General features: G+C 44.2%; 1 protein-coding gene across 2 annotated transcripts in view; it reads left to right on the top strand.

Annotated features, from left to right (window-relative positions):
• The first annotated feature begins 283 nt into the window (after positions 1-283).
• GAB3 (GRB2 associated binding protein 3) overlaps positions 284-26,881 on the top strand; it is a 121,274-nt gene continuing 94,676 nt past the window's right edge. The window contains exons 1-2 of one of the 2 annotated variants that reach the window (XM_038415238.2): positions 284-530; positions 833-1,028. In XM_038415238.2, the coding sequence (XP_038271166.1) occupies positions 957-1,028 (72 nt within the window). In that variant the 5' untranslated portion in view covers positions 284-530; positions 833-956. Of the gene's footprint in view, positions 531-832; positions 1,029-26,881 lie in introns of those variants that run through there. The other variant, XM_043492579.1, reaches the window with a different exon arrangement.

The raw sequence follows: 26,881 nt of genomic DNA, 5'->3' as shown, positions 1-26,881 counted from the left end.
GGGGTGCTGAGAGCCACTGAACTGGACTGTAAACCTTGCATATGATGGAAACCACTCCAAGCCAGGGGGTACAGCAGCACCCCTGGTTCCAGCCCCTAGGCTGAAGTCCGCTAGAGAAGCTGGTCAGGCCAGTTAATTTGATAGGGGAAGCCCACAGAGGCTCCGGGGATGGCCGCTCTTAAACGGACAGATGACTGTTTCATTTCCACTCCCGCAGCGGAGCCTGGAGCGCGGCCCCTTGGCGGCAGGCGAAGAGAGACGGAGCCCCGGCCCCGTGGGACACGTCCAGGCTGCGGGCGGTGGTTTGCAGCCCGCGTTGCTGGCAGCTCGTTGCAAGGCGGGCTGCCAGCGCTCCCGCTCCGGTGCCCGGCGGTTTGGCAGGCAGACGGTGGTTGCTCTGCACCAAGCCCACGCACCCCGCTTGGCGCGCGGACCAATGCAGCGAGTTCCGGAGCCGCGCCCCCGGCCGGAGCCGCCGCAGGTTCCTTCTCCGAACGTTGTGCTGGCGGCTCGCACCGGCTTCCCCGCGTGTGTGTGCGCGCGCGCGCGGGCGCCCTGCCTAGCCCAGTCGCGAGCCGCCTGCTCCGGGGTGATTAGAGCGAAGGGACACTATTGCCCCAGGGCGTGGGCGTGGGCGTGGGCGAGCGAGAATAACCGGCGGCGTGTCAGGAGCAGGGCGGGTGTGGGTATTTTGCACACGCTTGTTTTTGTTTATCCCTGGCCGCTCGGCCCCGTCACGTGCTCTGTGTGTTGCATTGTGTTTCCCGTGGGAGGGGGGGGGGGAGCCGCCTGTGTCCGTGATCAATGTTGTGACTTCCTCCTTGCGCTGTAGCAGCATTGGAAACACAGCTGAAGGAAGCCGATTGCTGCTAGTTTCAAATTGGCTGGGAAGGAACAATACACACAAAGGCGCACACACTGGATTCTGGGTCTCTTCTCTTTGAGAGGGGGGGAAGATGAGCTCGGGGGACGTTGTTTGCACTGGCTGGCTCATTAAATCGCCCCCCGAGAAGAAGCTGAAGAGATATGTAAGTACAGCGACTCTCCCGATATTGTTCCATCCAAGAGCATTTTTGCATCTGCTCCGTGTCTAACTCTTGCTTTGAAATGTGTCAGGGATATACGCTTTTGTCGGAACCAAAACAGTAAGAGAAATACCGATCCGCTTATTAAGCAATTTAATTTTCAGTAATATTTTTGCGCCTTTGTAAAGGAACCTTTGAGGCTCACAAGGTCAGAATACTTAAGCTCTGTTGCATAACATACAATTTAGGTTCAAACCACATCTCAGTTTCAGTTAATGTTGCCATAACTATAACAGTTTTGTAACAGTCACTCAGGGGTATCTTGTTCAGAAGCTGAGAAGAACCTCCTGGCCCAAGGTTTTTAACTCCTTGCTTGAATTAGGGTGGCATGCTTTGCTAAGACGCTATGTAATGGCAATGACACTTGATAATGCCAATGCCTGGGATATTTATGTTTACCAAATTAACATTCCAGTCGCATTTACCCAGCTACACTTTTTGCCTGTCAAAAAGAAGTGCCAGGAGATGCCTTGCTATAAAGTTTCAAATGGTCAAAAGGTAAAATGGACTGAACAAAACAAAGCAGGATTTCCAAGCCTGGATAGCAGCAAGGGCATTCTGAGCAACGGGCCCCCCTTGTTTCATTTTCTATCTGTCTGCCTGTTTTTCTGCAAAAGAAGGGTGTGTGTACAAACATAGGAAACTGTATCACTGCAGGGCTGCAAAGGAAGGCATTCCAGGCAGAAATAAATGACCTTTAAAAAAAAAATTGCTTGGAATAGCACTAAACTTAAACCCATCTGGACCATTTTGCATGCACTTTTATGAAAATCCTTATTCAGGCATGTTTTTGTTCAGTCTTTTTGGAACTGTGTGATGTTCACTTAAGTAGTTCACTTTTCCTCTATCTTGCCCTAGAGCATTTCCCTAGACTAGAAGGATGCCACCATATGTTTCTATCATAATTTTGTAGCCATTTACATGGCTTACATCATTTGTCATATTTGCGTGGGTTTATCAGCATTTTTTTTCTGGATTGCTGATGCTAGCTTTTTTTCTAGTAATATCGGGAACCACTCTGTCTTATGAAGAATAAAATCACAGCTCTTTTGCAATGGACTTCTTTTGTTTGCTTTTAGAAAAGAAGTAATTTACTGATGATAAGATTGACATCAAACTTATTCTAAGCATCAGTTTCACCTCTCACACCATGATAGTGCATTTAAATGGCTGGATATTTGCTTTGTTCGGTTAACATTTTCTAACTAAAATAACCCATGAAGTCTGTCTTGAGAGAGCAGCATATAAATAGGAAAATCTAGTGGTTTTTGTAGTATTTTCTGTAATAAATAGCACACTAAGACTCTTTTGCAGAGGTGTATAAGCCACTGATTCATCCAGCTGGTAGCATTAGAAACTCTGTCAGTGAAACTGGTTTTTATGACTCAATATTCATAAAAAGGCAAGGAAGAGAAAACAGAATATGACAAAGCTGGGAGTTGAAAGCCCCCATTATACAGTCACGATAATAGTCGATCAGCTCACAAAACTAGCTGCAATCTGCAAAAGCTGTCCCTAGATTTTGCACTACAAACCCCAGTGGAATTGAGTCTACATTATTCCTCAAACCTGAGCCATTAGATTAGCTAGATCTCTCTTGATTAATGTTTGTTTTCTGGTCAATGGGATAAACTACTGCCTTGTTCACAGTAAAGCAGAAGCAAATCTGCTCTAAGTACAGCAAAGATTAACATCTTTTCTTTTATCCCTGTGCTTACAGTGTGGGTGGTGGAATCTGAATGGTAAAGTAAGTTTTGTAATAGTAATAATAATAATAATAATACGTAGTTATAGCATTTTTCATACATAGATCTCAAAACACTTAGAAGATTATTTTTGTCTGTTCTGGTTTCATCACCACAATTTTCTGATATAAAGACAAAAAAACTCTGCTAAAAGAGTGACTAATTTAAATTGACCTCTGTAGGTATAAGTATAAACTGTTTACTGCAGAATGCTGTAGGCTGTGATTTGTGGACAGAAGCCATACACTAATCCAAAAGATTTGCACCCCTCTTTGTGCCCAGTTGTCAGAATGTATATTTTGATACTGAATCTTTCACAGATTTTAAAAATTATGTGCAAATTGTAAACACATGGGTCTGATGTGCCACTCATTCACCCCAGTTTTACACTAGAGTAACTGAGCTGAATTCTTTGGTGTTGCTCCCAGTTTATACTGATCTGAGTATAGGATGAGAGTACCATGTAGGATCAGCTACCCTCCCTCTTACACACACAAGTTGTTCCTAATCCTGTATCCATTGCAGACATTGGGAAATTCTCAGTGATTTCAGTGGGATAAGGAGCAAAGGTATGTTGAGGGGAAGGAAATAGACCCTCAGTTTCAAACTTACACATTAGTGTACTGACACGGTGAAGGCTTACAGGTGCTTAATGTTACGCATTGAAGTCACTGGGACTACTTACATGTATGCTTAATGTTACACACTGTATGTCTTTGCAGGATTGGGACCTAAAGGTGAAAGCCTGCCTTCACTGAGGCCAGGGGTTTGTATTTAAAAGTTAGGTCAAAGTATCTATGGCGTTCAAAGGTATGAATCTCACACCCCTGAGTGCTGTAGCTATGCCGACCTAATCCCATGTAAACACAGCTAGACCTAGCTACCATCACTCAGGGAGATGGAGTTCCTGCAATGGCAGAAAACCCCTTTCAGTTGCTGTAGGACTGGATGGCAGCTACAGCGACCTAGCTACAGCACTGTAGCTGTGCCACTGTAGCTCCCGTAGCGTAGACATGGCCTCACACTTGTACCCTGTGAACTCAATTAGGTTTTGTGAGCATAAACAAAGTCCGAATTTGGCAGTAAATAAGGATAAAATTATTTTGAAGCCTGTGAAAACTGAAAAGCAGGTGTTGGAGTCTGTATTTTTCCTGTAATGTCTCACAAAGCTGACACTCTTAGTATTACTATTCTTAGAAGTGTCTTATCATTCCCTAACAAAGGGTGCTGTCTTACATGTGCAGGAAATGAACATGAGATTAATTACCAACATGTAACTTTCTGTAAAAACAGGCTAATGCTAAATGCAGAGAATTCATTAGAAGCACAGGACACTTGATTTTTGTATAAGGAAATATTTTAACAGTATTCTAATGTCCTATACAGTATTGTACTGCTCTCTTATCATGAAACATTAATCTTTCATCAGCCTATCTAAAGGCTCAACTGTGCAAGGAATCTCCCTGGAGACTATTTGGTGTTTGCTGCAGCTCTTTGTCCCATAAATGTGACCTGCAAACTGCTGAGCTCTCATTTCCCCCCTGTGTTCCACTGTAGGTTTTTCTCATTGGTTTAATCTATGTAGGTTTTGGGGGAAGGTTCTGTAAGGTGCTGGTGCAGGGTTTGGTGAGGGTGGGAAGATGCTGGGGATGTAACTGTGAAAGCAGTGATTATACAGTACGTGGGGACCATAGTTTCCTAGACTAAAAATTCTAAATATCAGACTCAATATATTTTAAATTTTGATATTTCAACACTTTGGGTGAAATCTTGACCCAATTGAAGTCAACAGGATTTTTGTCATTGACTTGAATGGGCCCAGGGTTACTTACCGGATGAAACAGGATTATCTGTGCTTGTTCAGAGAATGGGCCCTGGATATTTAGATCTCTTGTTGGGGTGCTCTTATCCCCCCTATTTGCACTTAATAAACACCACCAAGTCAGCAAATTCAGTTAAGCTTTTAACATCTCACAGGAAGGAGCACTTATTGTAGAATAAACTATGAGTATGTCTTTATTACCAACGTTAAAGCGCTGCTTGGCTGTGTAGTTGTGGCACCAGCGCTGGGAGAGATCTGTCCCAGCACTGTAAAAATCCATCCCCCTGAGGGGAGTAGCTACTAGCGCTGGTGCACTATCTACACTGCCATTTTACAGCGCTGAAACTTGCATCGCTCAGGGGGGTGTCTTTTCACACCCCAGTGCTGTAAAATGGCACTGCAGACAAGGCCTAAGTGTGCATCTTTGCAGCCAAAGTCGACTCTCGCTACTTGTAGATAAGGCAATGACCGTTCAGAAAGGAAGAGCAGGCAGGGATGTTTCACCTACAATCAGTTACGCAATATGAACCCTGAACAACACGGAGCTTTTTGGTATCCTTAGTGTTGTAGTTATAGCTGGGAACAACCACCAATCTCTCATTGTTGAAAAAAATAACAAAACTGTTTCATGGCCTAGAAGAGAGAGGAGGTATTGTCAGTCAGGGCGTGAAATTTACCAGATTTACTACTAGCCAAAAAAGACACAAAAGAGGAGGATCCAGAGCTGTGCCAGTGAGCTTCAGGAGCACTCTGATGAGAAGGCCAGCCCTATAGATACTTTTTTGTTCCCCCCTCCGCCCCCAAAAATCATGAAAACTGTAAACTTTAAGGCTAGATTCTTAGCTGGTGTAAATCAGGGTAGTAGCTCCATTGAAGTCAGTGGTGCACAGATTACCAGCAGATGAAAATCTGACCCTTAGTTTTTAACCTTTAGTACTGTAGAAATTGATGGGGTAGGTCCCCTTCCTCACCAGGCCCAAGGTCCCACTTGACTTGGGTGAGCGGATATTTCAAACACTACCAACAATCAAGATTCTTTATCTGGAGCTTGAAAATATAGGATAAAATGAGTCCATGTAAGTAGAGATTGACTTGCATTTCTCAACATAAGCCTTCTTGGAGCTTCTGTATTAGAAATGTCATGAATTGAAGCTTGCTTTAGATTTGATGGTTTAGCTCAGTGGCTAGGCTAGGTTGTGGTAAACAACATCAGTTCCAGATATCTGAAGCTTCATGATCCACATACATGGTTTGACACTGAACGCTAGGCTTTAAAAAAGATCTGAAAATGGTTAACTGTTTCCTCTGAACAACTTCTCCATTTTTTTTGCTGAAGTTCTGGTATTTGTCAGTAGAACATAAAGGAAGCTGCTAGCAGCTCCGAAGAAACCAAGAAAAATTTAATTATGGGAATAATTTGTTCAAGCAATCGAAACACAAATCTCACAAAAATTCTGGAGGCTGCTGGGATGTAAAAGATCATCCAGAAGGTTGTCTGATTCTCTAGTAGTTGAGTCGATATCAGCAGGAGACACTTCCTCCCTGCTCCAAACAAAGTCTGCACATTCTAGGTACAGGTCAAATTAACCCTATTAGTAAGGTTTGACTTTACTGGTAGCTCTTGAAAAATAATAAAAGAGAATCCTCAACTTAAGTTTCTCTCTAAGCCAACTTATTTCCTGCAGAATCTTTCCATTTTTGCCCTGGTCCCCCTACCCTTTATGCTCTGGTGAAGTCAACAAGCTGCACTTGCCACGGTGAGAGAGCTGATTGGACTCAACCACTTTATGAAAGGTTAATTCCTGTTGACAACAGAAGAACCCTATGGCCTTATAAAAAGAAAAGGAGGACTTGTGGCACCTTAGAGACTAACAAATTTATTTGAGCATAAGCTTTCGTGAGCTATAGCCCACTTCATCGGATGCATGCAGTGGAAAATACAGTAGGGTGATTTTATATACACAGAGAACATGAAACAATGGATGTTACCATACACACAGGTGATCAGGTAGGGTGAGCTATTATCAGCAGGAGAGAAAAAAACCCTTTTGTAGTGATAATCAAGGTGGGCAATTTCCAGCAGTTGACAAGAATGTGTGAGGAACAGTGGGTGGGGGGAGGTAAACATGGGGAAATAGTTTTATGTTGTGTAATGACACATCCACTCCCAGTCTTTATTCAAGCCTAATTTAATGGTGTCCATCAAATTAATTCCAATTCATCAGTCTCTCACTGGAGTCTGTTTTTGAAGTTTCTTTGTTGTAATATGTGGAGGTCATAGAGCCTGTCTCCTTGCTATAAACTGTGTGTTCTTCAGCTATGTAGTCTATTCTATCTGTTGATATAAAACCTAATCTATTGTCTGGCTGGCTGGTGTTCTGATCAGGCTACTAGTTTCTGAGAAGGAGGCAGAAAAATAAGCATCAGGTGAAGACTGGTTGCAATGGAAGTTACTTTTGAGCAAGGACCATATTCTCCTCTGTTGTAAAGCACTAGTTGATGTCTCTGAGCAAATAACAGTGAAGTTATTTTAGGGCAGAGTTTCCTTCTCTAGTATTAAATGTTCATAATTTGGTGAGTTAGATCATTTTATCCTATTTTAACCATGTTTTGGTGGTTTGATACAATGCTTACTCTTCTGACATGGTGATTAATTCTAAGAAAAAAATTTGTAAAAAATAACCACTGCTGTTCTTGGCACCCTGAATATCAAAATTTCCGTCAGACTATTAATTTGGGTGGAGCTCTGAAGTCCCTGTTTAATCTTTGACTACATATTTTCAGTGCCCTGGAATGTCCAGCTATTGATTTCTTTTCAAAACAGCAACACAGAAGTTATCAAGTCTTTAAATTTAAAAATAAGGACTTAAAAAAAGCAGAGTTCCACAAACTTAAGTGGAGAAGGAAATGTTAATTTACTGGTAGTTAATCTAGTGATGTAATCAGACATACATTAGAGGAAAAAGCTGTTAAAGTAGTGACCCTGAGGTAGATTCTTTGTTATAGCCTATGAAAATTGTAAGGCACCTAACAATGTTACTTATACCCATTATTATTATTTAAAATATTACAATAGAGCAAAATATTTTGTATTGGTCATCTCAGACCATTTGTCACTTTTAATCTGTTGTATACTAATTTGTTTTATATCTTTTTGTTTTAAGGAGGAAGGGAGATTATGTAGCATATTTACCCTTATAAAGTTTTTTAGAAGAGAGGATTTTCATCTGTGTTGGAAGTGAATTAATAATATGATCATGCAAAAAAACCCCAAACCCTCACTTGCTAAATTAGAAATGAAATTTGCATGTCAAAAGAGTGCATCCAGGCAGATGGTGTAAACTTGCTCGATCTTATTTGACTATTGAATAAAATGCTTTAATTCAACTTTTTGTTTTATTATATTTTAAAATCTGCCTTTGTTGGTTTTCTGTTTCACCCAACTTGCACCAGGACACAACTGGCTTTCCAAATATATATCAAGAGAAAATGAATATATAACATGGGTTGAGAGGTATTGTTAAGGGTGGTGTAAGTTATAGTATTACCAACCCAAGCGTTCAAAAGACATGAGTCACATCCCAAAAGAGTAATGAAATTCTTTTAACAAGAATTAACTTTTTTTTATAAGCCTTCTGACTTTTGCCTCTGTGGGGTCCATGTTTTTAAGCTTTTCTCCACAAGGATGATCATGAGGGCTAGAAACTTACTCTTTTTTTTTTTAATTAGATCTGAGCGTCTCATAGTCACATGACTCTGTGAGTTGAAGCCTTAAGAAAAACAAATATCATGAGAGTTGCAATAAAATCATGACAACTGGCAGCACTGTGTAACATTTGGACCTTAAAGGTGCAAAGGGTAAAGTGTTGTAAAGTTCCCATTGAAAGTAGGATCAGGTTGAAATATAGTTAAGAAGATCCTGCAGCCTCAAAGGTAGGGGCCCTGCTTTACAATATAAGGGGGTAGGCAGGGCTCTGTATATAACTTACTTCTGCAATCCATTTTTTTTAATGGGATATTTATTTGTGCTCTGGAGCTATCAGTTAAAAATAAATCTAGCCTTGATGGTGGAGAAATGCTCTCTTAACCATTTTGAAGGCTGACTGAACAGTGTTATCTTCCTGAGTCTGCAAAGAGACAGAGCCGAAACAATAGCTCTCATAGGTGTGAGCTTCCCCATTCATTTGTGTCAACAGGCAGTTGAATTGTGAAGGCAAATGGTAATGTCAACATTGTTAGTTATTCCCTGCTGGTCATTTTAGCAGGAACATCAAGCTAATATACTTAACCATTAAGAAAAGGAGTACTTGTGGCACCTTAGAGACTAACAAATTTATTTTGGCATAAGCTTTCATGGGCTAAAACCCACTTCATCAGATGCATGGAGTGAAAAATACAGTAGGCAGGTATATATATTACAGCACATGAAAAGATGGGAGTTGCCTTACGAAGTGGGGGGTCAGCGCTAACGGGGCCAATTCATTTGGGACTAGGCCACTTCCACCTTGATTGAATTGGCCCCATTAGCACTGACACCCCTCCCCCCACTACTTGGTAAGGCCGCTCCCATCTTTTCATGTGCGGTAATATATATACCTGCCTACTGTATTTTTTACTCCATGCATCTGATGAAGTGGGTTTTAGCCCACGAAAGCTTCTGCCCAAATAAATATGTTAGTCGCTAAGGTGCCACAAGGATGCCTCGTTGTTTTTTCAGTAACAATCTGGCTGTCAACAGCCACAGCTGCCCTGGACTATCACAGTTACCTCCAGCTTCCCTCCCAACAACTTATACAGTGCAGTTCTGCATTTTCATGGCAATTACCAAAGCACCGTGAAAACTGAAAATACAGAAGCAATGTAAAATTCAATTCAGTATCAAATAGCATAAGAAATAGCTGATTTACCGAAGCTTTAATTCACTAAAAACCTGTATTCTAAAATTTACCAGAATGTGCAACAGAATGTCTAGTTCGCTACAGGAAAAACTACAGTTTAGGCTCCTGATTAAGGTCCAGACTACATGGGTCCTTGTTCTTCTGGGGCTCCCTTCCTGCAGAAGGCAACACTCAGAAGAATAATGTTGATGTTACATCTATGAATGCAAGTTCACTTCCTTGTTAAAGAATTAAACATTTATCACTTAATATTTTAATTTTTGTTACTTTGCTATTATTTGTCTTCTAGAAATCCAGCAAAATACTTCTCTTTGTGCTTTCAAGCTACACAAATCTCTTCTTCGGGTGTGGGAAAGATACTCGGAGTATTATAGCTAAATATAAGGTGGAAAAGATTGTTTAGCATATGTAGTTAACATATATTCTAAGGGAACATTCAAGGTAAAGTGCAAGGTAAACCTCTGCAGGTTAATAGGCAAACACTTTTCACAAAACAATCACTGTATATCTGACCTCGCAGTCCACATCCTCAAAGGAAACCTGCACAATACTTTCAAAAGATGTGGGAGCTTAAATTCGTAACTCTGCTAGATACTTGGTGAAATGATGATGATCAATGGGACACCGTAATACCAGGGTACAAAACACATAGGAATAACTATAAGTTGTCTAGGTGGGGGAAGTGGAAAAAAGCATAGAGTCAATATAGTAAGGATCTTAAATAAATCAAACAGTATCATAGAATCTCTATGGAGAGAAATTCCATACTTGAATAATAAGAGTATAGCAGCAGGAATATAGTACTAACCACCCAACCAGGATGGTGACAGTGATTGTGAAATGCTCAGGGAGATTAAAGAGCCTAAAAAAACAGAAAAGCCAAGAATAATGGAGGATTTCAACTAAACCTTGGGATGGGATGCAGAGATAAAATTTTTAGACTCCATTAATGACTGCTTCTTAAGAACATAAGAATGGCCATACTGAGTCAGATCAAAGATCCATCCAGCCAATGCCAGGTGCCCCAGAGGGAGTGAACCTAACAGGTAATGATCAAGTGATCTCTCTCCTGCCATCCATCTCCACCCTCTGACAAACAGAGGCTAGGGACACCATACCTTACCCATCCTGGCCAATAGCCATTAATGGACTTAACCTCCATGAATTTATCCAGTTCTCTTTTAAACCCTGTTATAGTCCTAGCCTTCACAACCTCCTCAGTCAAGGAGTTGCACAGGTTGACTGTGTGCTGTGTAAAGAAGAACTTCCTTCTTGGAGCAGATAATCCTAGAACCCACAAAGGGAGAGACAATTCTTGATTGAATACTAAGTGGAGCACTAAGTGGTCCAAGAGGTGAATATAGCCAAACCACTTGGTAACTGCAACCATAATGTAATTAAATTTAACATTCTTGGGGGGGGGGAATACCAAAGAAACCCAACATAGTAGCATTGAACTTACAATAGGGGAATAAGTGCCAACTCTGGGGGTGCTCCAGGGCTCAAGCACTCATGGGGAAAAAATAGGGGGTGCTCAGCATCCACCAGCCACATCGGTAGCCAGTCCTGGGGCCACGGAACCAATCAGCTGCTAAAAATTGGAAGTCAAATCCTACTGAGAAAAATAGAAAGGAACATAAACTCGGGCAAGCAAGTAAAAGTATAATTAGGAAGGCCAAAAAAGAATTTGAAGAGCAACTAGTAAAAGACACAATAACTAACAGAAAAAAAAAAGTTGAGTACATTGTTTGGCAGGTTTCCTGCTTCTAATCATTGGGGTCACTGGATAATAAAGGTGATAAAAGGAGCATTCAAGATATAAACGTCCCATGGGGAGAAGCTAAATGAATTCTTTGCATCAATCTTCACTGCAGAGGATGTGAGGAAGATCCCCACACCTGCAGTAATCTTTTCTGGTGACAAATCTGAGGATTAACGCCCCATCAAAAAGGGACCCTGGTGGCTCCAGTCAGCACCGCTAGTCGGCAGTGCTGTGGGTCTAAGGTCGGCTACCTGTCCTGGGGCATCGCGCTGCACCCCGCAAGCAGCCAGCAGGTCTGTCTCCTAGTCAGGAGGGCCTCAGGGCTCCGCATGCTGCCCCCAGCCCGAGCACCAGCTCTGCACTCCCATTGGCCAGGAACCGCAGCCAATGGGAGCTGGGGAGGGTGGTGACGGCAGTGTGCGGAGATTCCTGGCACCCCCTCCTAGGAGCCAGGCCTGCTGCTGGCTGCTTCTGGGGTGCAGCGCAGAGCCAGGACATGCAGGGAGCCTGCCTTAGCCCCGCTGCACCAATGACCGGGAACCACTGGAGGTAAGCCCGCACCCGAGCCCCAATCCCCTGCCCGAACCCAAGGCCTCCCCCCGAACCTCATTCTGCACCCCAAACCCCAGAGCCCATACCCCTGGCCCAGAGCTGTCCCGCTGCAGCTGCACCGTTGTAAGATCTCTCATGTAGCTGCTCTCTGCTGACGGGGAAAGAGCTCTCCTGTTGACATAATTAAACCACCTCCAGTGAGCGGCAGTAGCTATGTCAGTAGGAGAAGCTCTCCCACTGATGTAGCGCTGTGCACACTGTCACTTATGCTGGAGAAATGTATGTTGCTCAGGAGGGTGTTTTTTTCACACCCCTGAACGACCTAAGTTTTGCTGACAGAAGTGCTAGTGTAGACGTGGCCAAACTTCAGTACCAAGCCAATTGGTTGAAAATATAGTAGAGAACAGAATTATCAGACACATTGTTGAACACGGTATGTTGGGGAAGAGTCAACACGGTTTTTGTAAAGGGAAATCATGCCTCACCAATCTGCTACAATTCTTTGAGGGTATCAACAAATGTGCAGACAAGGGTGATCCAGCAGATATAGTGTACCTGGATTTTCAGAAAGCCTTTGACTGGGTTCCTCACCAAAGGCTCTTAATCAAAGTGAGCAGTTATGGGATAAGAGGGAAGGTGCTGTCATAGATCGGTAGTTAAAAGATAGGAAACAAAGGGTAGGAATAAATGGTCAGTTTTCACAGTGGAGAGGTAAACAGCAGAGCCCCTTGAAGGTCTGTACTGGGACCAATGCTGTTCATAAAATGATCCGGAAAAAGAGGTAAACTGTGAGGTTGCAAGTTTGCAGATGATACAAAATTAGTGACGACAGTTAAGTCCAAAGCAAACTGCAAAGAGTTACAAAGGGCTCTTACAAAACTGGGTGACTGGGCAAGAAAATGGCCGATGAGATTCAATGTTGGTAAATGCAAAGTAGTGCACACTGGAAAACATAATCCCAACTATATGTACAGAAAGATGGGGTTCAAATTAGCTGTTACCACTCAAGACAGAGATCGTGGACTCATCGTAGATAGTACTCAGAAAACATCTGCTCAATGTGTAGTGGCAGTCCAAAAAGCTAACAGTGTTAGGAACCATTGGGACAGGGATAGTTAAGACACAAAATATTATAATGCCACTGTGTAAATCCATGGTACATCCACGGCTTGAATACCGCATGCAGATCTGGTTCCCCTAGCTCAAAAAAGATATATTAGAGTTGGAAAAAGTAAAGAGAAGGGCAACAAAAATGATTGGGGTATGGAACTGCTTCCAGATGAAGAATGATTAAAACACTGGGACTGGTGTTAATGGACCACTTCACCTTGAATGGTTCCTTAGAGCTAATCTCCAGGCAGCCTCATCGGTACAGGTGGCCTGCAGCAGGCTGCATGATTGGCCATGTCACCTGATTATCAGCAGGAGCCAGGAGACTGGCTTTGAGCAGCCAGCAAGGCAGGGCTGCTCAGAGGGTGGGGCAATTTGCCCCAGGCCCCGCCCCCATGAGAGTTTTCGGCGGCACTTTGGCGGCGGGGGGTCCTTCAGTGCTGCCGAACACACCTAGAGTGAAGGACCCACCACCGCTTCTTTCACTCCGAGTCTTCAGCGGCAATTCGGCGGTGGGTGGTCCATGCCCCGAAGACCCAGAGCGGAAGGAGCTCCGCCGTCGAAGACCCCAGGCCCTCTGAATCCTCTGGGTGGCCCTGCAGCAAGTTGCTGCTGTCTTAAATCTTCTTGCCTGCTGCTGTGCCTGCCCCTGTGTTATCTCGTTCCTGTTGCTCCTGCCTAGCCCACAGCCTTGCTTCTGTCCTGCCCCTGACTTAAACCTCTCCTTGACTGATAAACATTCTCACTCCATTCCTGCGCTCCAGTTTGACCTTGGCTTTGGCTCCTGAGTGCTTATCCGGCTTCACCCGCAGCTCTGGTATCCAGTTTCTGCCCTCCAGTTTGACACTTAGATATGGCTCCCGATTCTGGCTGTGACCCTAGTCTTTGGGGCCTGATACCTGCTCCAATCACTAGCTTAGACCACCCTCGTCCAGGGTGGCTGACAGTGTGTTAACTACTTATGTTAAACAATTTGTTTTACTTGTATTTAGCTGTGGCTCTCTGAATACCTTTTCCTGATCTGAAGAAGAGCTCTTCATGGCTCGAAAGCTTGTTTCTTTCACCAACAGAAATTGGTCCAATAAAAGATATCAGCTCACCCACCTTGGCTCTATATTATCCTGGGACCAAGACTGCAAAAACAACATTGCAAACAGTACAATATTTTTCATTAGTAGAACAGATTTAAAACTGAATTAATCAAGGGCCTAATTTAAATGGGAGTTGACCTGAACCCTAAAAGTAATATTATAAAGTCTCACGATTAACTTTTAAAATCTATTGTCTAAAATCAATGGTTACCATAAACTCTGTAAATGGCAGACATAAATTCTGTGAATCCCATGTTTCAGTTATTGTGGATTAAATAAACTCTTCGGACAGACTTTGTAATGGTCATAAGTGGACCGTTAGAGTCATAGCTGTTGTAAACTCAGCAGAGTATCTAGCTCATGAACCAGCTACACATGCTAAAGAGAAACCAACAATTCATAGTGGTCATGAACTAGCTATCTTTATACTTGCAGCCATTCAAAACTCTTCAGAGAAAGGGACTGAGTTAATAAAGGCCTTGAGTTAGTTATTCCTGAGATCACAAATTTATAAACTCTGCAAAAGCCAAACATTTATAAAGGGTGTGAAATACCATTTCTAGGATCCACTGCAAACTCCACGTGGAGTTCATAGAGGTTGTGCGCTAATATAATAGATATGAGCAGAGAAACAAGCACTGAGATGGCAACTACATTTTCAGTGGCAGCAGAGACAATTTTTCAAGACCTCATACCCTAATTCATGATAGCATAATTAATCCTACTAATCCATATATTATTTAATGATGTGGACTGCAGTAACCAGGTGCTTCCGCACCATAAGTACTTTTGCTTTTAATTACCAAAGCCTAATATAATAAGTGTCTGAATTCGCACTAAAATCTAGGGCAAACTTTTCAAAAGTGCTTAAGTGACTTAGGAGCCAAAGTCCCTTTTTTTAAAGCGGTTTAAGCACTTAAAGAAACTTACTTTCATTGAAAATCAATGAGATTTAGACTGCAAAATGCCTTTTGAAAATGGGACTTTGGCACTTAAATTACTTAGGGTCATTTCCCCAAAGGGCATTAGGCTCAGCATTGCAACATCTAACTGTGGCCTCACTGAATCCACAGCCATGAGTCAGATGTCCAAGCTCCCTATAAAATGCCCCTGGCGACTAGGTGCCTAAGGCTAGGTTCTACAAAAACCATCAAGGTGAACGGAAAACCACATAAGTTAGCCAATAGGAAATGCCAAGGAGAGCAGTATGGCCTAAGCCCCATCCCTTAAAGGGAGTTAGACGCTGCAGTCTGCTTCTCTCTCCATTTGGGATTCACAGCCTCTCCTGGATTCAGATGCCTAAACCCTTTGTTGCAAAAGACATAGGTGGAGGCAGCACCTGCTCTATAACCTTTGGCACAGTGGTTAGAGTACTCACCCAGGAAGTATGGGTTCAGATCCTCCAGCTGCCAGATTTGGAGCAGTGATTTGAACCTACCTCTCAGGGGAATATCCTAACTACTGAGCTATAGGATGTTCTGGGGTGGGACTTCCTCAGTCTCTCGAGTTGAAGCCATTACATTGGGCTAAAGACTTGGGCCTCCCACCTCCCAGGTAAGTGCCCTAACTACTGCCTCTAGAGTCATTTTCACTCTTCCTTTGGCCCAATGAATATTTAATTATTTATGCACAGTGGAACAGCTTCAAAAGGAGAGTCCGAAAGATAACACTCTCTAGAATATTTTGGGGTAATCTCCTGAGCCCTTCCAAAGCCTGCTCCAAATCAGGCAGAAGTGGAAGACCTGTGTTCAAATCCTACATCGGTAGTTTCAGAGTAGCAGCCGTGTTAGTCTGTATTCGCAAAAAGAAAAGGAGTACTTGTGGCACCTTAGAGACTAACAAATTTATTAGAGCATAAGCTTTCGTGAGCTACAGCTCACTTCATCGGATGCATTTGGTGGAAAAAACAGAGGAGAGATTTATATACACACACACAGAGAACATGAAACAATGGGTTTATCATACACACTGTAAGGAGAGTGATCACTTAAGATAAGCCATCACCAACAGCAGGGGGGGGAAGGAGGAAAACCTTTCATGGTGACAAGCAGGTAGGCTAATTCCAGCAGTTAACAAGAATATCAGAGGAACAGTGGGGGGTGGGGTGGGAGGGAGAAATACCATGGGGAAATAGTTTTACTTTGTGTAATGACTCATCCATTCCCAGTCTCTATTCAAGCCTAAGTTAATTGTATCCAGTTTGCAAATTAATTCCAATTCAGCAGTCTCTCGTTGGAGTCTGTTTTTGAAGCTTTTTTGTTGAAGTATAGCCACTCTTAGGTCTGTGATCGAGTGACCAGAGAGATTGAAGTGTTCTCCAACTGGTTTTTGAATGTTATAATTCTTGACGTCTGATTTGTGTCCATTCATTCTTTTACGTAGAGACTGTCCAGTTTGGCCAATGTACATGGCAGAGGGGCATTGCTGGCACATGATGGCATATATCACATTGGTAGATGCGCAGGTGAACGAGCCTCTGATAGTGTGGCTGATGTGATTAGGCCCTATGATGGTATCCCCAGTATGCCAACATTTTTATGGCTGACTTAGAACAACGCTTCCTCAGCTCTCGTTCCCTAATGCCCCTACTCTACTTGCGCTACATTGATGACATCTTCATCATCTGGACCCATGGAAAAGAAGCTCTTGAGGAATTCCACCATGATTTCAACAATTTCCATCCCACCATCAACCTCAGCCTGGACCAGTCCACACAAGAGATCCACTTCCTGGACACTACGGTGCTAATAAGCGATGGTCACATAAACACCACCCTATATCGGAAACCTACTGACCGCTATTCCTACCTACATGCCTCTAGCTTTCATCCAGATCATACCACTCGATCCATTGTCTACAGCCAAGCGCTACGATATAACCGCATTTGCTCCAACCCCTCAGACAGAGACAAACACCTACAAGATCTCTATCATGCATTCCTACAACTACAGTACCCACCTGCTGAAGTGAAGAAACAGATTGACAGAGCCAGAAGAGTACCCAGAAGTCACCTACTACAGGACAGGCCCAACAAAGAAAACAACAGAACGCCACTAGCCATCACCTTCAGCCCCCAACTAAAACCCCTCCAACGCATCATCAAGGATCTACAACCTATCCTGAAGGACGAGCCATCGCTCTCTCAGATCTTGGGAGACAGACCAGTCCTTGCTTACAGACAGCCCCCCAATCTGAAGCAAATACTCACCAGCAACCACACACCACACAACAGAACCACTAACCCAGGAACCTATCCTTGCAACAAAGCCCGTTGCCAACTCTGTCCACATATCTATTCAGGGGATACCATCATAGGGCCTAATCACATCAGCCACACTATCAGAGGCTCGTTCACCTGCGCATCTACCAATGTGATATATGCCATCATGTGCCAGCAATGCCCCTCTGCCATGTACATTGGCCAAACTGGACAGTCTCTACGTAAAAGAATGAATGGACACAAATCAGACATCAAGAATTATAACATTCAAAAACCAGTTGGAGAACACTTCAATCTCTCTGGTCACTCGATCACAGACCTAAGAGTGGCTATACTTCAACAAAAAAGCTTCAAAAACAGACTCCAACGAGAGACTGCTGAATTGGAATTAATTTGCAAACTGGATACAATTAACTTAGGCTTGAATAGAGACTGGGAATGGATGAGTCATTACACAAAGTAAAACTATTTCCCCATGGTATTTCTCCCTCCCACCCCACCCCCCACTGTTCCTCTGATATTCTTGTTAACTGCTGGAATTAGCCTACCTGCTTGTCACCATGAAAGGTTTTCCTCCTTCCCCCCCCTGCTGTTGGTGATGGCTTATCTTAAGTGATCACTCTCCTTACAGTGTGTATGATAAACCCATTGTTTCATGTTCTCTGTGTGTGTGTATATAAATCTCTCCTCTGTTTTTTCCACCAAATGCATCCGATGAAGTGAGCTGTAGCTCACGAAAGCTTATGCTCTAATAAATTTGTTAGTCTCTAAGGTGCCACAAGTACTCCTTTTCTTTTTACATCAGTAGTGAATGCTCTAACCTGTGGACTAAAGATTATAAAGAAATCAGTGGCACCCCCTCCAGCAGCTTTGCCCCGGGCACAATCTGTTCGGCAGCCTGTGAGAACGCATATCGGATCAGGCCCTACAGGTGAGATAGGCAGGGGACTGCCTAGTTTGAGGGCCCCACTGGGACTTAGGTGTGAGCTAGACAGTGGGTGTCAGGATTTAGGTGACCTGTACATGCTCATTGGTGATTTTTAGATATTTCGGGGACTTATATCAGCAGAAATGCCTAGGGATTTTAGGACATATAGGGTTAAAGGCAGTTGAGAGGTGGAAGTGGGGATCTGAATTTTGGGCTTAGGCACATAAAGTGATGGATGCCTAAATCCCTTTGTGGATCTAACTCTCAGAGACTTTTAAACATTTTACTCCGAGACAATGAGCTTCTTATATCACATTGTTCTGGAACTATAGATGGTCAAATATTTGAAAAGTGGGGGGGGGGAAACACTTTTTCCTCCACTAAGTTGCATTATTAATGCAAACTATTCCCCCTTCCCTCCCCCCCAAAATCACTCTCCTGTGCTTTGGAACCATGCTAAATATCCTCACACTTTTGTAAAATAAAGATTGGAGGGGGGAAGGTAAGAGGTTTATTATGGGAACAGTCACCACGATGGCTTTTCTGTTGTGACTCCATCTGCAGCTCTCTGTACTTTGAGTATTTGCCCAAACTGGAAACATGGTAATCCTGGCTTTTAAAAGGAAAAATGAAACCATTATTAGAAGGTTATTACACTGAAATTCTTTAACAGACTTTTCTTATGAAAAATATGTTGAGTGTTTTGGGGTTTTTTTTTTTAAACTGACATCTGAAAATACTGTTGCTATGTTACTGTAATAGTGTGTAGGCTGCTAAATAAATAAAGGGAGTTTAGTCCATGCCAAAAATAGAAAGCCAGGTCAGAGGTGAGGTTGGGGAAAAAATATATATCTTTATTACTTTTCCTTCCTATCCCCCTCTTCTGCTTCTTCACCCCAGACTGCTCTGCAAGAAATCACCAGAGTGTTTCTGGGGCACAAGTGGGTGATGCGCTAACCCCAGAGGCTTTGGGTCTCTGGTGCCCCAAAAGTTCACTTTGGTGTGTTTTGTTTTGTTTGTTTTAGATTCCAGTCCAAATCTGCAAAGGAAATTCTGGCAAAATTACTGAGTTTTGCATGCTTCTTAAACAGAGAATAAGCCCCTCCCAGGAGCCTCTGGGGAGGGGGATTGTCCAAAAAAATGCAGCTCAAGTTGGTTTGCTCGGACAGTAACATTGATGAATACCGTAGACTTGAAGGGAGGATGGTCCTGTGGTTAAGGTGCCAGACTGAGATTCATGAATGTGGGCTTGCTTTCTGGCTCTGCCACAGACTCCCTGTGTGGCCCAAGGCCAGATTTACAAAGGTATTTAGGTGCCTTACAAGAGGCACTTTTGTAAATCTCACTAGGTGCCAAAGTGAGTTAGGTGCCTAACTGTCAGTGACTTTCAATGGGAGTTAGGCACCTAACCTGCTTAGATGATTTTATGAATCCCACTGGTTGCCTGTCTGCATCTTTAGGTGCCTAAATACCTTTATAAATCTGGCCTCTAAATTTCTCGTTGTGGCAGTTCTCATCCATATAATGGGTAATTCTACTTCCTTTACCCTTATCTGTTCATTCTGTAAGCTTTTCATGGCAGGGACTATCCCTTTCTCTATGTGTACAATGCCTAGAACAACAGGACCTTGGTGCTACTATTGTACCGGGGTGTGCAAACTTTTTGGCCCAAGGGCCACAGCTGGGTATGGAAATTGTATGGCAGGCCATGAATGCTCATGAAATTGGGGGTTGGGGTGTGGGAAGGGGTGAGGGCTCTGGGGTGGGGCCAGAAATTAAGAGTTCGGGATGTGGGAAGGTGCTCTGGGGCAGGGGGTTGGGGTGAGGGCTCTAGCTGGCAGTGCGGGCTCTGGCGTAGGGCTGAAGATGGGGGGGCTGGGAGTGCAGGAGGGTGCTTTGGGCTGGGGCCCAGGCTCTCAGAGGGCAGAAGGGGGATCAGAGTTAGGGAAGGGGGTTAGGACGTAGGAGGGGGTCAGAGGTTCAGACTCCGGACAGCGCTGGCGGCGCTTACCTCAAGCAGCTCCTGGAAGCAGCACGTCCCCCATCTCGGTCCTACGTGTAGGGGCAGCCAGGGGGCTCCGCATGCCACCCTGTCCACAGGTGTCACCCCTGCAGCTCTCATTGGCCGTGGTTCCTGTCCAGTGGGAGCTGCAGGGGTGGCGCTTGGGGCAGAGGGACTGTGCGGAGACCGCTGGCTGCCCCCTTGCATAGGAGCTGGAGGGGGGACATGCTGCTGCTTCCAGGAGCCGATGGAGCTGGACAAGCCCCAGCCCCTGCTCCCTGGCAGGACTTTGAGGGCCAGATTAAAACATTTGAAGGGCCACATGTGGTCCCTGGGTCATAGTTGCCCACCCCTGTATTATACAAATAACAGATAATAAACCAGTGAGGCTGAGGCAAGTTTAGAGTTTGTAGCAAAACTTTAAACCAGGCAAGTCATGGGTACCTTGTGCTTTCAGAATGAACGACTTATCACTGCTGAAGTTCTGATGTCATTTCATCTCATTTCTTGAGCCTGATCCTGCCTTCATTCGTGTCAATGGGAGCAAATGTAGGCCTGGTATTGCTTATGGTGAATGCCCTTTGGCTACAAACCCATTTGTTACTCAAGTATTATCCCACTTGCTGAACATTTCTACACTACACTCATCTAGCCACAAAACTCTTGTTAAATACCTGTATCCCCAAAGCATACTGTCTCATGTGCCTGTATGATTGTATTGCTTACTTGATGGTGCATCCTTGTCATGCCTGTCGCCTTTGTTTTGGCACCGCTGATCTTGCATGAGAGCCAATAGCCCTGGTCTATTTATATATAAAATACACATTTGATATGATATAATTTGTCAAACCTTCCTGCTAGAAGAATGAGACTGATCGATACGGACTAAGCTCACTGGCCTCTGTTGTTTAAGGTCTGGTCTACACACAGAGCTGTATTGGTTTAATTGAAGGTGTGATTTTTATACTGAGTTAGGGCACTACATGGCACCACAGTCAGGGTTGTGAACTGTAAAACACTGTAACACAGGGGTGGGAAAACTTTTTGGCCTAAGGCCCACATCGGGGTTGCAAAACGGTATGGAGGGCCGGGTAGGGAAGGCTGTGCCTCCCCAAACAGCCTGGCCCCCGCCCTCTGACTGACCCCCTCAGAACCCTGACCCATCCAATCCCCCCCGCTCCTTGTCCCCTGACCACCCCCTCCCAGGACCCCCAGCCCCAACCGCCCTCCTGGGACCCCACACCCTATCCAACCTGCCCTGCTCCCTGTCCCTTGACTGCCCTGACCCCTATCCATACCTCTGCCCCCGACAGGCCACCTGGGACCCAGACACATCCATCCTTCTCCCCTCCCGGACCCCACCTCCTGTCTATCCCCCCCTTCTCCCTGTCCCCAGCTGAACCTCATGACCCAACCCCCTATCCAACCCCCCCTCCTCCCTGTCTCCTGCCCGCTCCCCCCCAAATCTCTGTCCCATCCAACCACCCCCTGTCCCCTGACTGTCCCTTGGGATCTCCTGCCCTCCCCCCTTACCCTTACCAGGCTGCTTAGAGCAGCAGGACAGGTTTATTTGAAAGCCTGGGAAGTGGGCAGGCGCAAGCCACGCTGAGGCTGTGGTGGAGGGGGGACAGCGTGGGACTAGCCTCCCCGGCCTGGAGCTCAGGGGCCGAGCAGGACGGTCCCCCGGGCCAGATGTGACCCGTGGGCTGTAATTTTCCCACCCCTGCTCTAACATGTTCTCTAACCTTGTTCTAGGTTCAGGTTGTTAGACTTAAACACGCTGCAGAAGAGCAGGTGCAGCAAGGTAAAGAAGTGGGGAAATGGAGAGAGCTTTCTCAAAGTTGCAACTATGCATAATCCTTTTAGGAGAGTAGCTAGGAGGGAGAATCAGTTACCGAACTAAACTGTAGATCTGAACTTTGTGAAAATTCACATCCAAACGACATGTCTCAGCCCCAACTATGGACAGTTTGCACACATTATAGTGCCCTGAACTATATAAATATTTGACCAGTGTCAAGCTTATTTCTCCCAAGAATTTATCGTGAGCCCAGGGCAAGGTTTAGTTTGCCTAGTTCATGTAGGTTTCCTGGTTCCAGCAGTGGGACCAGCAGTGCTCTAAGAGAATATCATTATTTGCTTTGAGTTAGAATGTAGTCATTGGAGAGAGCACATTTTTAAAAAATTCATACATCCTTAGAAATAAATGTGCAGTAGATGAAAGCAAACTCCACTATCTGTCTTGTGCCAGGGATCCGTTTGTGGCAGAATATATCAAGCTGCTTGTCACCTCCAGTTGCTGCTGTGAACAGTGCTTGGGAACATGGCATTGTGGAGTCATCTTAAATAAAATCCTGGATAGACTTGTCAGCAGGGCAGAGTCATTATGGTCATGGTGCCAGGACAAAAGGTGGCAGGTTTCAGCGATACACCCACACCAGCAACTGGCTATGGAGGGGCAGGGCCTGAGCATTGGCTGAGTCAGCACTCTGACTGGGAGCGTCTCCATTGCAAATAATAAAGCAATGATCTCAAGGAACGCTGACAGCTTCTCTCATTAACTGATAGAATTAAACATAACAATGTGCTAGCTCGGGTCATGAAGTTCAGCTCCGGAATCAAACTGCATCCAGTTTCAGGGAGTTTTTAGTTTGGGCCCATTGGTTCAGACACCTCTGCAAAATACCTTTTTGTCCTTGTTAGTAAGGATTTCATATGGGGTTCCCATGCTTATTTAAATAATGTACAATATCCAGGTAACATATTCTGAAAAACAAATGTAATCTCATGCTGAAAGGTAGGAGGAGGAGGAAACTAGAATGGTAGGAGGAGCCTGAGGAGAACCCAGATAAGCCAGAGTCTCCTCAAGTCTTAGCCTTTTGGGATCTTTACGTTACTAAAATTTGTGGGCAATACTTATATTTGCTCTACTTGTTCCTTGCTTCTGACTGTAGTTTATGATCACTAATACTTGTCTTCATAAGTTAAAAATGGACTTGATTGTAAGAATTGAGCTACAGCTTTTTCTCTTTAAAGAGTGATTGGTTTTGGTATCTGTTTCATTGGCAAAGTGAAGCTGAATGCAGGAGAAGTTGAGCAAGCAGAACTTTAGTAAACCCTGTGTGCTGCTCTGTCCTTGTGGCAGCGCTGCTTCCAATCTGACTCCCTGCGTTCCGAGTTTTGGTTCTGGTGACTTTTCAATAACGGTCTCTGCAGGGAACATTAAAAGAAAAGGAGTACTTTTGGCACCTTAGAGACTAAGTACTCCTTTTCTTTTTGCGGATATAGACTAACACGGCTGCTACTCTGAATCCAGAGAATGTTGGCCCTCTGATTCCTATTCCAGTGATCACAGTACATCTTCCCTATTTTACAAACATTTTAAATATAAACATTAAAACAAATTGATGCCCAGAACCCCACCCTGTGTTTCTTCAGCCAGAGGTTACTAGTACGTAGCCAAGTTGGAGTCTCTTCTTTACCACAGACTTAGGTGGTTCCATAGTCTCCTCACCAGGCAACTACGCCAGGAGCGACTTATCCCTGTCTCTCTATCATCTGTCTCCAAGTTTAGTTAACTTTTTCTCTGTGGAATCTCCTCCCTCCCCTTGGGATTGGCCCCCAATGGTTCACTCTGGGTGTTGTGTCTTGTGATATGTAAGCACTTCCTGTTCCTTTGGATCACTTGTCCTTCTTTGTGGACACTTCATATGACCTGGATGTCACTCTCGACTTCTTTAGTCCACTCCTGATGTCTCTGTAATGGCTGTATCCTCACAGGACAGCCTCTCCCCAGGGCTGGTAGGTCCTTGGCTGACCTATATTTCTCCAGTGCCAGCATTCTTTGATTGTTGGCCATCTCCTCTCAGCCGTGTCCTGATCCTTCTGGCTGCAACGGGTCTTACCTCACTGGTTTTGGTCCTTCATCCCATCAGGTTTTGCACCTGATTGTTTTGGCACCCCTGTGATGGGGTATTGCTGTGTGTCAAAAATACTACCAAGGGGTCTGAGCCAGAAGGAATAGGAATTTGTGTAACAGTTGCTTAGTGGTTTTTACAGCTGATTCCACCTCACCCTTACTCTGTGGGTGGCTGTACCTCGAAATCCTGGATGCCCCATCATCTCAGGCATTGGCACCTTGACAGCAGGATTGTCTGGCTATGTAGACTCCCTTTTCAGGCTCTATGCTACCAGCACTCCTAGCTGTCTTCGAGATACCATTGACTTCCTGAGGAAACTACAATCCATTGGTGATCTTCCTGAAAAATACCATTCTAGCCACTATGGATGTAGAAGCCCTCTACACCAACATTCCACACAAAGATGGACTACAAGCCGTCAGGAACAGTATCCCTGATAATGTCACAGCAAACCTGATGGCTGAACTTTGTGAGTTTGTCCTCACCCATAACTATTTCGCATTTGGGGACAATGTATACCTTCAAATCAGTGGCACTGCTATGGGTACCCGCATGGCCCCACAATATGCCAACATTTTTATGGATGATTTAGAACAATGCTTCCTCAGCTCTCGTCCCCTAATGCCCCTGCTCTACATGCACAACATTGATGACATCTTCATCATCTGGACCCATGGAAAAGAAACTGTTGAGGAATTCCACCATGATTTCAATAATTTCCATCCCAACATCAACCTCAGCCTGGACCAGTCCACACAAGAGATCCACTTCCTGGACACTACAGTGCTAATAAGCGATGGTCACATAAACACCACCCTATATCGGAAACCTACTGACTGCTATACTTACCTACATGCCTCCAGCATTAATCAAGACCACACCACACGATCCATTGTCTACGGCCAAGCTACGATACAACCACATTTGCTCCAATCCCTCAGACAGAGACAAACACCTACAAGATCTCTATCAAGCATTCTTACAACTACGATACACACCTGCTGAAGTGAAAAAAACAGAAGAGTATCCAGAAGTTACCTACTACAGGACAGGCCCAACAAAGAAAATAACAGAACGACACGAGCCATCACCTTCAGCTCCCAACTAAAACCTCTCCAGCGCATCAACAAGGATCTACAACCTATCCTGAAGGATGACCCATCACTCTCACAGATCTTGGGAAATAGGTCAAGTCCTTGCTTACAGAAAGCCCCCCAACTTGAAGCAAATACTTGCCAGCAACCACACACCACACAACAAAAACACTAACCCAGGAACCTATCTTTGCAACAAAGCCTGTTGCCAACTGTGTCCACATATCTATTCAGGAGACATCATCATAGGGCCTAATCACATCAGCCACACTATCAGAGGCTTGTTCACCTGCACATCTACCAATGTGATGTATGCCATCATGTGCCAGCAGTGCACCTCTGCCATGTACATTGGCCAGACCGGACAGTCTCTACGCAAAAGAATAAATGGACATAAATCTGACATCAAGAATTGTAACATTCAAAAACCTGTCGGAGAACACTTCAATCTCTCTGGTCACTCGATTACAGACCTAAAAGTTGCAATTCTTCAACAAAAAAACTTCAAAAACAGATTCCAACGAGAGACTGCTGAATTGGAATTAATTTGCAAACTGGACACCATTAAATTAGGCTTGAATAAAGACTGGAAGTGAATGTGTCATTACACAAAGTAAAACTATTTCCCCATGTTTATTTCTCTCCCCCCTCCCCACTGTTCCTCACACGTTCTTGTCAACTATTTGAAATAGGCCATGCTGATTATCACTACAAAAGTTTTTTTTTCTCTCCTGCTGATGATAGCTCACCTTACCTGATCACTCTCCTTACAGTGTGTATGGTAACACCCATTGTTTCTTGTTCTCTGTGTATATAAAATCTCCCCACTATATTTTCCACTGCATGCATCTGATGAAGTGAGCTGTAGCTCACGAAAGCTTATGCTCAAATAAATGTGTTAGTCTCTAAGGTGCCACAAGTCCTCCTTTTCTTTTTGTGGATACAGTCTAACACGACTGCTACTCTGAAACCTGTCATAGTTTGAAAAGTGGGCCTTCAGTTTGCCAGTCATTGACTTGCTTCTTGTATCAGGCAGAGCATTGACCTCCCAGAAATTTGAGTAGTAGTTGTCTGTAATCAAGTTCTGCTTTTCTCTGAAAGTAAATAATCCTACTCCCACCTTTTCTCAGAGTAAGGTGAGCAGCTCATGTGGTAACAGAGTCACTTTCTACTGGTGGTTATCACATGACCAGTCGGTGTCACTCTTCTGTCAAGGTCCGGAGTTGTGTATTTATTCCCAGCCAGTAACCACACTCTGGCGTCCCTTTAAGACAGCTGTCAATGTTCAGGTGCGAGCCATATATTTTTTTGCATGACATCCTTCTGTAACAAGGCAAGAATAACAGCTCTGTGTTCTCAAAATGTGATCCCATCCTGCACATTCAGCTCATCTTTAATTTGAAAATGTGCTTCTGCTCCTACCGGTACTTGGCTTTTGTCTTTTGGCCAAGCTGCTAGGACTGCTCTCTTGACTGCCTTTTCTGTAGCCTCTTTGATTTCAGTCAGTTATGCTATTAAAACTGGGAGATTGACTCCATTATCATGCTATACTGTCTTGATCCCCTTCCCCCAACTTGCTGATGCTGGGTATGTATGCCCTGCTCAAGATATGAGCTAACACCAGTAATCATCCAGGACCATTTCTGATCTCT

The sequence above is a fragment of the Dermochelys coriacea genome, chromosome 9 (genome assembly GCF_009764565.3).
Source record: "Dermochelys coriacea isolate rDerCor1 chromosome 9, rDerCor1.pri.v4, whole genome shotgun sequence".
Taxonomy (NCBI): Eukaryota; Metazoa; Chordata; order Testudines; family Dermochelyidae; genus Dermochelys; species Dermochelys coriacea.
Note: the sequence above shows the minus strand (reverse complement) of the source record. Positions and strands in the feature narration are given on the sequence as shown.